Source organism: Nomia melanderi, chromosome 13 (genome assembly GCF_051020985.1).
Source record: "Nomia melanderi isolate GNS246 chromosome 13, iyNomMela1, whole genome shotgun sequence".
In the NCBI taxonomy this organism is placed as follows: domain Eukaryota; kingdom Metazoa; phylum Arthropoda; class Insecta; order Hymenoptera; family Halictidae; genus Nomia; species Nomia melanderi.
Window position 1 is genome coordinate 9,074,155 of NC_135011.1, and position 13,283 is coordinate 9,087,437.

A 13,283-nucleotide genomic window follows, 5' to 3' on the forward strand; every position below is an offset into this window, starting at 1 on the left:
TTCGAAGTACTTATTTATAAAGAAGACAAATCGATTGCGAAAAATGTAATATTTCTTTAAACGGAGGTACAACATTGTTTTGATTCGAATCGTTGACAGTCAGTACTCGAAGTATTCGTTTATTAAAAAACAAATCGAATCTAAACAGTATAACATTTTTTTAAACAAAGTTTTGATATTGAAAATTTATTATATATTTATGGTATTCATCACAGACTTAACTTAATTAACGCTTTTAAAAATTATTCTAGCTCAATTATACATGTATATAATGAATTTTTTATTGATATTACACAAGGAATCAATTCTCATTTTTATTCTACTTATAATGATTTTCAATGCACGCTGCGTAACACCGATCCTTTGCAGTGACTTTCGTCTTACTTTTACTGTTTTGTAGGTCTAATCATGACCCGGAATATTTCGAAGTTATCTCGGACCAGTAAAACAGAGAAATATGAACAAAGATTAGTATTAGGCAAATTCTTAAGTTATCCATGCCTTTCCTGTAACCATGCATCTTCATTGGCCTCTTTATAGTTGCATCATCGCGATTAACGTATTAAGGTGATAATTGCCAGCAAACAAGGCTTGCTTTCGTGCTAATTACAGTGAAAGATGAAAAGAATGACACAAAAACGAGCCGCCAATCAATAACAATCGAAGAACCGTGGCCTCCATTCTTTATAGTCGCGTGACTGGTCTCGTTTAGTGACAATATAGGGTGGGAATATAGTAATTAGGATTTGAAATAAAATCCGTTGCAACGAAATAGAAGGATAATTAACGTGGATAAAATAATATTATTAACGATTATAATATATAATATGTAATATATAATATATAATATATAATATATAATATATAATATATAATATATAATATATAATATATAATATATAATATATAATATATAACATATAATATATATTTAACGATTGAAATAACTTGGACAATTTCTTATAAAAATAGTCGTGCGTTTATTAACAGTCAACAACACTCTTATCTTCTGTTCACGCTACAAATGATCAATTCAAAACAGAAATTCCGTTTCCGCTTGTCTACCGTTTTAAACCTATTTACACAATACACATCGTTTAAATTAAATTTCACTTTCCTATCGACTATACAGAGAAACATAATACTTATGAGAATTTATGTAAAAGAAAAAACAAGGGAAGAGAAAGAAAGATACTAAATACCCCTTACTACGCTAAACACAATAACGTATACGATAAAACTAAAGCGTATTGAACCCTGTGACAGGCGTGAAAACCGTTCGTTCTCACTATTGCACCAACTGAAATGTAACTATATTGTTCCGTTTCAATTTGTTTCCCCTATGGTAATGGCCATTCTTTACGTGGCTTTTGACCTCAGCTGAAACAGGCACAGAATTATGAAACCCAGAATCCACGCGCTCAGCACCATGAAACCGTGGTACACTTCTGGATCGTAAAACGTTCTGCCTTTTTCCAGCACACCCCTCAGAGAGATGCCAGGTAGTGTTAAAGGTAAAGACAAACTGATCCATCGGAGTAACTTCGGCATCCCCTCCACTGGCCACATGAGACCTTTAAAACACGAAGGATTCTTAGTTTAGTGGTCGTACGACGGTCAACGTCGACAAATAAGATATACTTGAAGAATCAAGAATATACAGGATAATTTCGGGTGAGATGGCTAGATCTCATTTATGTTGGTCTAATATCTATATTTTCAATTGTTTTCAGTGTTGTGCTCAATCTTGCACAGAGTCCTGTTTAATTATTCTTTTTATGTGCATTTACCTTCATAATATATATTTTTAAGTAGACGTTAATAATGTTTATGATGTAACGCTTCTTTCAAAAGTGGGTCATCTCTCCTCGACTTAACCCAAATGAATGAAAAGAATGTTTTCCTTAAGAAAACAAAGTGAGTGTGAATTATTATCGTTCGAGACAGTCGTCGAGTGTCTTTGAACATGAATAATGAGTACAAAATATTTTAGAGCTGCCATTCTCTACTTTACTTCCTGCATATATGACTGCTAATTATTTATCTATTCGTAGAATAATAACATTGGATTTGATTAATGCGAATTTTGAGCAGTGCGTATTCAATCATTTTTTTATCATTCCAAATGGAAGTAGAGAAGTAGATTTATTTTATTATACTCAAGATACGTAAGTTAGAAAAGATACACAAGTCCTATATACAATACAGTTCCTACAAAGTGTGATTTTGTCCACGTGTTAAAAATTATACACATATAATTTTTTAGCGTTGTTTCACGTGTTTGAATTAATTAAATAAATTATCCTAAGTCACGAACGTTTATTTAAATTATCATGTTCGCTCTTATCATTGCTTCAATACAAAAAAAAAAACAAAACCAAGGATAAATCGATTCAGTTCAGTAAGAGATGTATAAAGTATATATAATTTACAAATTACTTACCGCTTAGAAGTATCAGAGGGTAAAAACTTCCTACGGCCGCGTAATTCACAAGAGCGTGGTTAGTGCACATCACCGATATGAAGAAACCTGTAAAAATGAAAAAGGATGATGCTCGAGTTGCTTCCGTAACGAGGACAAGAATGCTTACCGTAACTCATCCCACAAATTCCTCCGAGTAGTGCAAGCCACATAGCAGCGGTCAATGATCCTTTGCACTCCATCTCAAATTGAAAGAAGCAAACACACAATGTTGTCGTAACTTTAATAACAACCACCATCATTTGAGTTATGAGGTGTGTGATTAATATTTCTCCAGTTGTGACACCTATTTTTAATAATATTTACATGGTCAGTAAAGGAAATCCATTTGGCAAGTATTTGTACAAATTAATTTGCTCTCTTTATTTATGTTGATTTGTAAGAACAGAAATATATATATGAATTTGATAAGTAGAGGTACTTATTGTTTTTGCAATTACTGCTCTTTTGTTGTGTGAACTTTTATGATTACCTTGGACTAAAGTTCTGTCCCATACACCGGAGTGTCGGTCAGTAATTATTATGCTCGAGGTCATCGATGTCGCCAAGACGAACAGTAATCTGGAATAATAATATTTTTATCGAGAGTGATTAACAAATAATGGTTACAATTTTTGAGGATGATCTGTGAGAATCGTTGAGATATTAACAGTCGGAATTTTCGAATTGTCGGCTTTGTGAGTTCTAAACCCATCGAATCATCGAGTTATAAAATTTAAACGTTTAACATTTTTCGAGATTTAAAAATGTAAACGTTTTAGGTGTTCAAGATTCGAAAATGTAAACGTTTTAATGTTCAAGATTTAAGAATATAAACATTTTTCATTTTAAAGATTTAATAATTTACGGGTCTAAAAATTTCGAAGTACACGCATTTCCGAGTTCTCCGATTTTCGAAATTGTGTGATGTATTATTACAAAAACATTTGATTTTTTGAAACTTACGACATTATAAAAGGTGGTGTGATGAATGTAATATATTTCTGGTCATTTGTACCAAAAACTGGATCTTCAAACTGGAAAATGAAATAATTTAGCACTGTATTGATAATTGTTACGTGTTTTCTTCAATATTCATTATGGAAATATGTGTACGTACATGTATTGGTACAGTGGCAACTTTTGGCGAAATATGACACTCTTTCATGACCTTTTTGTATTCCCTGAAGAAAATATCGTACAAGTTTTTTTGTACGAACAGACCTATTTGTCTGTCTAAAAACAAAAAGATTAGATTGTTGTTACATTCTACACAGCAAACTAATTAATAAGATCTCAAGTTTCTGTATAAGAAATAATATTACCTGGGGTATAAATTGAAACTCTAATTTGACTGGATATTATATCTGCATCTGAGACCGATATTATGTCTTTTAATTTGTTTTGGAGAGCATACGAAAAATTTCTACTGAAGTGCATTACCCCGATACTCTTCTGCTTCGTGACTTCCTCCACTGCTTTGTTATAGTCATCGTAATACACCTAAAAGTAGAATAATTGTTATTTAACATTTTCCTTTAACATTGGATCCTTTTATTTTTGCCTAATAAAAAAATTGAGAATTCTCTATTTAAAAGCATTGCCTCGTGCAAATTTTCTTCAAAACATAACTTTCAAATATAATGCTTTTAATATGTTTAGTATGCAACACTAGTTTCTAATCAATTCTTTTAATGTTCATAGTACCGAGCGTTTAATATGATCAATATGTAATCCTTACAAAAATTGTATCTTCATATATTTATTATAGTATCCGAGTGAATTTGTTTTAAAAATCATTTCGATTATTTAACACTTTCAGGATACCAATAATTGTGAAATAAGGAAACTACCGCCATTTTAGTTTCGGTAGTTCTAGTGTTAGTCTTTCATATTGTCCTGTTTTATTTTTAACACTGCTATCAAAAGTCTTCCATTTAACACTAGATTTACGAACATTTGCACAGATTATTCTATCTTCTTGGAAAAATTAATATTCGTTCATTCAGATCTTCAAAAGTCGAGGTTTAAAAGTGAACAATTAAGATACATATTCTGCATTAATCAAAATCGACGCAAACATTTACTAGACAATACTTATAAAATTCAATATGAGACAAACTGACACGTTCCATAAATCCAGTCTTAACACTAGGACATTTATTGCATTGTTTGTTCTATCGCTCCTAGAAGAATCGATGTTCGTCCATTCAGATCTTGGAATTCAGAACTTGAAAAATAGACAGTTAGGACGCATATTCATGTAATTCCATCAATCGAAATCAACGCAAACGTTTACCAAATAATGTTTATAAAATTCAATATACATCAAACTGGTGCGATCGGTGACACTAGTGTTAAATGTCCAGTAACTTCTCATATTTCTGCCATTGATCCTGCTCATATTCAACGTTTTCAATATACGAAATCGATTTCCAATTTTCTCATACCTTTTTCAAAAAAGTATCGTTGAATCCATTAGTTATCCTACAACTGAGATCGACGAATGCGCACGAGAAATCGGTCTCATCGTACGTGACATTCCCAAAATTCCTCCCGAAATCGCAGTTCCCGGCTTCTTCGTTGATAATGGATATCGAGAGACCTTTCGGATCCAGGCCATACGAGTTGAAGAACAGTATCATTTGTAACACCGGCAGGAGTATGGAGAACAGAATACCGCTGCGTAAAGAAACGTGCCTTGTGAATCACGTCCCACTCGTACATAATTTACAGATTTTAATGATAGTTACCCAGGATGACGTACGAACTGAAGCACGTTTTTTGTGAACAGCGCGTGGAATTTCTTCTTCACGCCTGCTCGGCTTATCTTGTTCTGAAATATAATGTACTTTCATGTTTTCGTATTGGCAATTTACATGTACAAGTTAATAAATTATTGCTGTAATATACACTACAAATACGAACGCTAAATCAGTTTCTTGTTCATTGTTTACAGTTAGTTTGCTCGAGAATGTGCTTTTCGTTGTGGCCAGAAAAAAAAACAGGAAAAAAGCGTACACGAAAAATGCATGCATGGACGAAAGCGTAGAATATAAAATATGTATGGAATAATTCGCATGTATAAGAAATGTGAAAAATTTATTGAATTATTGCAGACAAATTGGGAAGACAGAATGTTTTAACCAGTTAACTGTGTTTGGCGAATATACACGCGATTAAAGCTTTAAATGATACTCTTTCAACGATCAACTCTTTATTTTTTTAGATAAACGTGTAATTCATCTGTGTTTCGGTTTGGGTTTTCATTAAAACATACCCTAGGTGTATTCGTCCTGCGTTTGACGAGTACATACCTCATTTTATAATTTTATTACGCAAAACCAGAGATTTTTCAAACTAAATTTCACAGTTAACAGGTTAAGAGATATAAGTAATTTACGGAATGATAGAGAATCAAAGTGATTTACTGTTGAACGGACTGTTCATTGTAAATTTGCAATTCTTCGTGAATGTAACAGTTTATGTGGTGATTTCAACGAATATATTCCCCTTTTAAAAAGTTCCGAATGTTTAGAACGAATAGGCTCATTTTGCAAAGAAACACCACCGAAACTAAATTTTGCAATTTAATGCTACCTTGTTCTTTTGTTCAGAGTATTATCCTCAAATTCTTCGTTTATACTTTGAGCGATTATTCAGCGTTATTTCCAAGTTTGTATTAACATAACAAAATCACGTTATACATAATTCGAAAGAACTTCTCTGCGAAAAATTAATCTTCATTGACAAAGAACTTGTTTACCGAGAAATCTCATTTTCATATAAAGACACTTAGCTATGCAAGTTTACTAATTACCATAGCATTGAAAAAGAATATTAAATTCGATTCGAACTGATTATTCATTTATACTATATTACATAACAATAGGATACCAGAGTTTTTGTATGTATAATGATATAAGTTGATCTCACTGAAAATTGCCATCCGCACAATTCAGTTTTCTAAAAATTAAGCGGTACGCAATGTGTTAAACATATCTATAGAGAGAGTGAACAATTCAGTGGTATACGTATCGTTCAACAAAATTACTTGCGCGGAAGCCACTATGGTGACTTACAATAGTTAAAAGGTTAAGAAGTTACGTGAGGTTAAGAAGTTAAGAAGTTAAGAAAAATCTGACATTTCGTATTACACGAGCTAATATTATAAAGATTGATACAGGGGGGGTAGCTTTTTTACAGTGACAAAGAACACGTCATTGGATGAGTGTAGACTGCAAATAACGTTTGCGGAAGTAGAAATTTATTCATGCGGGTTTCTTTTACTGAGATTATTATAGTGTTTAACGTTCGTTACCGTCTCCGCTAATATTATTTGATGTAACGGGCAGACTTATCGTTTCCTTTGAAACCTGTATATTCTTTTCAAAGATATATCCTTTTCAGGTTAGTTGCCTGTGAAAGATTTGAATGATAATACGCAACATAATGGTTTCTATTTTCGCGCGTGTCTCATTTTCTTGCAACTATTTAGCAGTTTCTGCGCGAGAATTCGTATCTTCTCTACTGAAGCGGATGATAGAGAAGCGACGCAATTTTTCGACGAACTCGAAACAAGAGAGATACATTGCAAAACGGAAGAATGTGAAGTATTATTCATATTCAAAAGATCTAGAAGTTTAATGCTATCTATTTTATCTGAAGTACTTAATAGAAGATATAAGATTGTATGTAAATTCCGTTGAAGAATAAATTAATCTGTGAAAACATTTTTTATATTATTATTTTCTAGGTGGAAAATGTATGCGAAAACGATTTTAACACTTTTATCGATTAAACGACGAACGTCGGAAGTTAATTGTATTCAAATGCTGTTATTGTAAGATATTATATAGCGTGATTTGTTATTCATTAATACATTGTATGCGGGCTATCTTGCGTGTTGCAGTCTACGTGGCGCGTACAATTTTGGTTATCATAAAAGAACAACTGCAATTAGTAATATATTATAAACATCCACTTCTTTTTATCATAAAAATAAACAAAATTATAAGACAATATTTTATTCGGGTTAACAAAAAATTCTCTCGTTTCGATCGTCTGAATACTAAAAACATACTAACACGTACTGTCACATACAATGTGTTAATATTGTATTTACCAAGCAGGTATCAACAGGGTTTTCAATAATTTTACATTAAGAAGCTTTACAATTTATAATAATTTTTAATCAAAATAGTAATTCATATTTTAAAAGCTTATTAATCTTCTATAACCAATAGTTCTCAGATAACAATTACATCATACTAACGAATACGATTTGCTAATGCCGTGTTAGAATGAAACGTCTAATTAAGAAATTTCTAGACATTGATTACTAATCTTCAACAAACTGTTCAATAATTGCCAGGCACGTGTTAAAGGTAGACAGCGCGCCAGAACAAAAGGCTGATTAAATTTTAAACAGAGCTTCGAGAAACATGTACCAACTTTGGTTGCGTTATTGTAGACTGCGTCCAGCGTGAAGACGTCGCCGACTTCCGTGCCGGATATCGGCGTTGGGCCCACACCTCCGGCCTGATTCTGCACTTGCATTCGACTCAAGGTCAAGAACGCTTCCTCCAAGGAATCCGTTTGAAATCGTTCCAGCAGTTCGTTCGGCGATGATTCAGCCAACAGCTTTCCGCCTCTCATTAGCCCAATCTGTTGAATTAGTCATTAAAATGCAGCGTACCACGAAACTGCTTATCACAGGGCTAAACAGATTATAGCCCCAGGACGCTAGCCTTTTGGGACAACAATGCGCATTTTTGAACGCATCGCTACTACAGATTGCAGCGGTGATAGGTCTTTTTCAGCATTTAAAAAATGAAAAATTATTTACGCTCTTCATTGGGACAGGGCAAATTAAACGATTTAAGTATTTTGTCCATAGAGAGTGATTTATTTAACACTCAAATTACCAGAGGGGTTAAATGATCCATTCCTAATTTCTTCTTTCTGCAATTATTAAAAAAATGATAGGTGTTTCTCTGAGAAATGATTAAAGAATTTAAGTTAGTAATATGCAAACTGAATTGGAAATCAATTAAAGTCTCGATGAATGCATTCTTGGAGTTTCTGTAGAGGAATTTCAGAAAGTCAATTCAATTGCTCGGTAGTTTTAGTGTTAATATATAAATACGTGTGGTATTAGTAACCGTTTGAGTGACTATCAGCGCAATCGCGCTTCTTCGATATATTGTCTAAAACTGCCAGTCTATCAGTTCATAGAATCAAATTAAGTTTATTTATTTGTTTTTATTTTTGTTATTACCTGCTCAGAAATGGAGAAACGGAACGATCGCAATATTTACAATTTTCTTTATGTAAAAATAGAAAAGCATAATTCAGTTTCTGATATTTTTTTCATTTTGGATATTCTGCACCTTAAAATCGTGTGGCATTCAGCGTGTTAATGATAATACATTGACTTTTTCTAGTTCTGAAGCCTTTGTAAAATTTCACTGATCACTTCGACCCTACTACATTTTCTTATAAACTAGGGCGTATTATTGTTAACAGCCCACGGGCATGAAATATATTAAGACGACTTTTCTTATCTAAACTATTTCGCGTCGCGACTTCATAAGATTCCACAATGCATTATTCTAGAGTATAGCAGTGCTCCTAATGTCTTACCACACGAAGTCTGGTAGGACATTAAGATTTCTATTTCGAAATTTTCGAAATTTTCACATCATTCTTTACTTCTTAAATAAACTGTTGGACTTCACTATAAAATAAAAGTTAAATAAATAAATATCGAATAAGTAAATCAATTTAAGATAAATTTAATTTATTGTTTACCCGAAGTACAATTATCTACTGCTTAAGGCGTTAGTCTGTGTGAACTATATAAAACTATATAAAACTACATAAAGTTATATCAAACTATACCGAAAAAGTTAAATAAACGTGAAGTATAAATAAATGTTCTACAGGATGTACAGAAATCTTCTACAAATTTAAAATAAGTAATTTCTCTTTTCCGAAAACTACAAATGTCAGTGAAACTGTTGCAAAAATTTCCATACCTTGTCAGATTGTTTCGCTTCCTCGATGTAGTGGGTGGTGATGACGACAGTGACACCCTCGTCCCGTGTGATCTTCACCAAGTGGTGCCAGATGCTGTGCAAACAAACTTCGCTGACTGTATCGTTCTTTGGCTATCCTTACGCGATCGAGAGGCAACTGAATGAAAGTGTACTTGCTTGTCCCTTAATACAGGATCCAGACCGACTGTAGGTTCATCGAGGACCAACAGTTCTGGCTTGTGGAGGAGGGCTGCAGCAAATGACACCCTTCTCTGCTGGCCACCGCTCATGTTCCTCACTAGACGATTCCTCGGAGGTAGCTGCAAGAGATCCTTCAGAAAATTGTATCTCTCCTCTACAATTGAAAGAACAACATCGATTAGATTCAATTATCTTCGATTAGTTCAAGTAAATCGACTTTTATTAGTTCAAATCATTTAAATCATTTCTGAACAGTAATTACGTACTATGGAATTAACCCTTTGCCCTGTGATAACGTGTTAAACTCGCGATGAAAATTTTAAACTAAATTTACAAACAAATGTTATTTACTTTTTTGTAAATATAAATCGAATCTTTTCTATTATCGATCGTTAATGTCTGAAGTGAATCTGCCGAGTAGAGCAAATACCAAATTCTTTCTTTTTAAAGGTTAAGATAATTTTAAAGGGTTAAGATCATTTTCTTGTTGATTTTATTATATATTAAAGTCGAATTACTATAGTATTACTGAATTAAACGATGATCATTTGAAATCGTTTCTATGTTATAAGTAATGCTACCTAGTACCATGAGATTCAGCTGGATGAAGGTGCAATAATAATGATGCTATTCAATCAAATGATATATTATAGTTTTTGCATTTTGTGTATTTTGCTCTATGGAATCGCGCGGCGCTCAATGTGTTAAGATTCCTAGAAAAATAGGTATGTTCATATCAATTTTAGAAATTAGAATTTCAGAAATTCGAAAATGGATAAATAAGATATGACTAATCGATATCAGTGAGATCATAGACCCCTAATGATGCCAGCTGCAATGATAGTAATCGTAGAGAAATCTTTTCTAATGGACATTACTTACACCCGGAAGCTTCGAACACTTATAATATTACTAATTGCAATTTTTTTAAAATCTAGGTTCAAGTAAAAGATTATTTCATGATATAGTATATTTCATAAATTTCTTTTCGTTTCTGCGAATAATTAACCCTCTGGGTTCCAGAGTAAAATTAGAAAGTTCGATATTTACCACTAAACTTACCAATTCCTGATCTCTTCCTTTTATAATTATTAAAAAGATAACAGATGTTTCTTTGATAAATTATTAAAGAAATTGATTTAGCAATACGCAAACTGAATTTTAAATCAACTAAAGCTTCAATAGATGCACTCTCGGACTTTCTATAGACGATTTTCAAGTTAATTAAACTGCTCGGTAGTTTTAGTGTTAATATTAACCTTTTTATTTATAGTGCACCAATATGTGAAATATTAAAATAAAATAGGTCCCTCAATTTATTTGCGATTTCTTGTGAAATTTCAAAATGTCTGTATCTCATCAGAAAATGTGTATTTCCAATGAAACACTTTTGGAGTACAAAAGATTGAACGAAGGTTAAAGGTTAACTCCAACGAACAAATTATTATTACATCATCTTTTGGACTTCCAGTACTATGATTACCACGAAAAATGTGACGTAAAAACTATGGTGGTCCTAATTTTTTTACGATAGACTGTACGACAGGGTAATTTACCGATTGTTTCATCGTCCAAGCCATTTATTCGACCGAAGTAGTAGAGTGCACCGATGGCAGAGAACTCATCCACCAATGAAATCTCCTGAGGCATGTAGCCAACCCGTGGTCCAGGTATACCGGATTCCTTGGACCCTGGTGCACCGCCGAGAACCCAAATTTCACCACTGTCCAACTTCCGGACGCCAACCACGCTGGAAAGCAGAGTGGTCTTGCCGCAACCACTGGGCCCCAGCAAGCTGTATCTGCACGGAACCGTTAAAGCGTAAATATAAATACTCACCGGTTATTAATCCGACTAGTCATTAAACCAGTGCACACGATCAGTGTCAATGTTACCATTCGGCGGGCGAAAATTAATGACAAATTCGTTTATCAGCCTTTTACGGTCGTATTCTAAATATTTTGTAAAATATTCCCGGTTAATTGAGGTTTAACCTGTCTTGAGTATTTTATCAGGGTATTGTTAGTTATTATCTGTTCCGTTATTTATTAGTCCTGATAGTTTTTATCTGATTCTTAGGACACATCTGTATAACAAATAAAATTAGCCCGATTTCGTACCCAAGAAATTGACAACTCATGAATTAATAAACGAAGTTTATAAGTTGTTTTGAAATTTTAGATAAAAATACAATAGATTCTTATTTTACGCGAGGAAAATGAAATTAGTGATATAGGTATTGTTGTTTTTACAGTTGTAGATTATAGTTGGATATATTTATAATTATGTACATATAATATAATTTATATATGATTATTTATAGATAAATATGTATAAAGAAGATTGTCACCGAAATAAATACTGGTATCGAATGTTGATAATAAATGTTTTGATTCTTTAATTGTTATTTATAATCCATAATTTAATATTTGAATTATTTTCATTTGATGCGACCAGAACGGTGACAGTGTTCTGTCGGGCATAGTTTGCCTTACGGCCACAAAGGATTAAACTGTTGAATATGGCCTGCTTTTTTTAAATATTTCATTTGCGTTGTAAATACATGAATGAATAATATAAATAAATAAATGGAAAGGAAAATAAGAGAGATGGATTGTGTTGTATTTTTAATTACATTTGCAAAACAAATTTGTAACCAAATTTAACTGAAAATAGTATATATTTATGCAACTTGATTAAATTTGACTTGGTAAAATTAAATTTGGCTTGAAATCTTCTGGAAGGATGGGAATAGAGTTTCTGTTCAAAACTAATTTAATTCAAATTCTGTGGATGCATTCCTTGAATTGCTGGAACAGTGGATTTTGTTGAAAGTGGAATAATAATCATGGAAAACAGTGATCATTACGTAACTGATTTCTAATGTATTCGATCGCTGAATTAATTTATGCGTGATCTCCTTATGTTTTTGTTACGAGTATTTCTTTTGTATACTGTAATTACGTTTTCTTAATCACGTTACTTAATCGAGAAATGTGGCAAAAAAAGGCAAAAAAGCTAAGTAATTAATATTATAGATGGTTGAAATATGTTAGAAAATATTTTGTTTTAATATCTAATAATGTTCTAAACAGAAGGCAGAGCTTTATTCATTTATAAAATATTGTATATATTTGTCAACAGTATCTTCAAATATTGGTGAGATATTTAATATAATTTTATGTTATCTTTCCTTGTCGGGATTATTAATCAAGAGAAGTAAATTTGATTTTTTTACCGTTAGTTTTTTAAAATTTCTTTATCAAAATGAACATATGTATAAATGTTTGTGGTGAAGTTATAAATGTTGACGGTTGTTACTTACATGGCTCCTTTAGGAACACACAGATTCAAGTGGTTCAGAATCACTGCCCCATTCCCGTATCCTTTCACAGCATCCCTGACAACGATTGCGTGTTGCAGCACCATTTTATGAAATGCTGGTCACGAAAGACCTGTACTAAACACAAGAGACAGGTGTATAAAATGTTTGCCTAACGTTTCCCACCACTGGAACTAGATATTCTAGTTACGATACTTTTCATTTTCAAACTATCAAACTTATTTTTTAAATTGCAAAA

General features: G+C 32.5%; 2 protein-coding genes across 4 annotated transcripts in view; one reads left to right on the forward strand and one right to left on the reverse strand.

The window, feature by feature from the left end:
- The window catches only part of LOC116432296 (nicotinamide mononucleotide adenylyltransferase), a 98,247-nt gene that overhangs the window by 16,998 nt on the left and 67,966 nt on the right, over positions 1–13,283 (forward strand). The window lies entirely within an intron of this gene.
- Positions 949–13,283, reverse strand: part of LOC116432313 (ABC transporter G family member 20) — a 34,527-nt gene continuing 22,192 nt past the window's right edge. Inside the window, exons 2-15 of one of the 3 annotated variants that reach the window (XM_031988964.2) lie at positions 13,028–13,162; positions 11,259–11,503; positions 9,679–9,856; positions 9,502–9,595; positions 7,916–8,128; positions 5,215–5,297; positions 4,912–5,143; positions 3,787–3,964; positions 3,582–3,697; positions 3,428–3,498; positions 2,955–3,043; positions 2,592–2,768; positions 2,444–2,530; positions 949–1,574 (exon numbers count right to left, since the gene is read on the reverse strand). In XM_031988964.2, the coding sequence (XP_031844824.1) occupies positions 1,360–1,574; positions 2,444–2,530; positions 2,592–2,768; positions 2,955–3,043; positions 3,428–3,498; positions 3,582–3,697; positions 3,787–3,964; positions 4,912–5,143; positions 5,215–5,297; positions 7,916–8,128; positions 9,502–9,595; positions 9,679–9,856; positions 11,259–11,503; positions 13,028–13,131 (2,082 nt within the window). In that variant the 5' untranslated portion in view covers positions 13,132–13,162 and the 3' untranslated portion in view covers positions 949–1,359. The remainder of the gene's footprint in view (positions 1,575–2,443; positions 2,531–2,591; positions 2,769–2,954; positions 3,044–3,427; positions 3,499–3,581; positions 3,698–3,786; positions 3,965–4,911; positions 5,144–5,214; positions 5,298–7,915; positions 8,129–9,501; positions 9,596–9,678; positions 9,857–11,258; positions 11,504–13,027; positions 13,163–13,283) is intronic. The other 2 variants (XM_031988963.2, XM_031988962.2) reach the window with 2 other exon arrangements.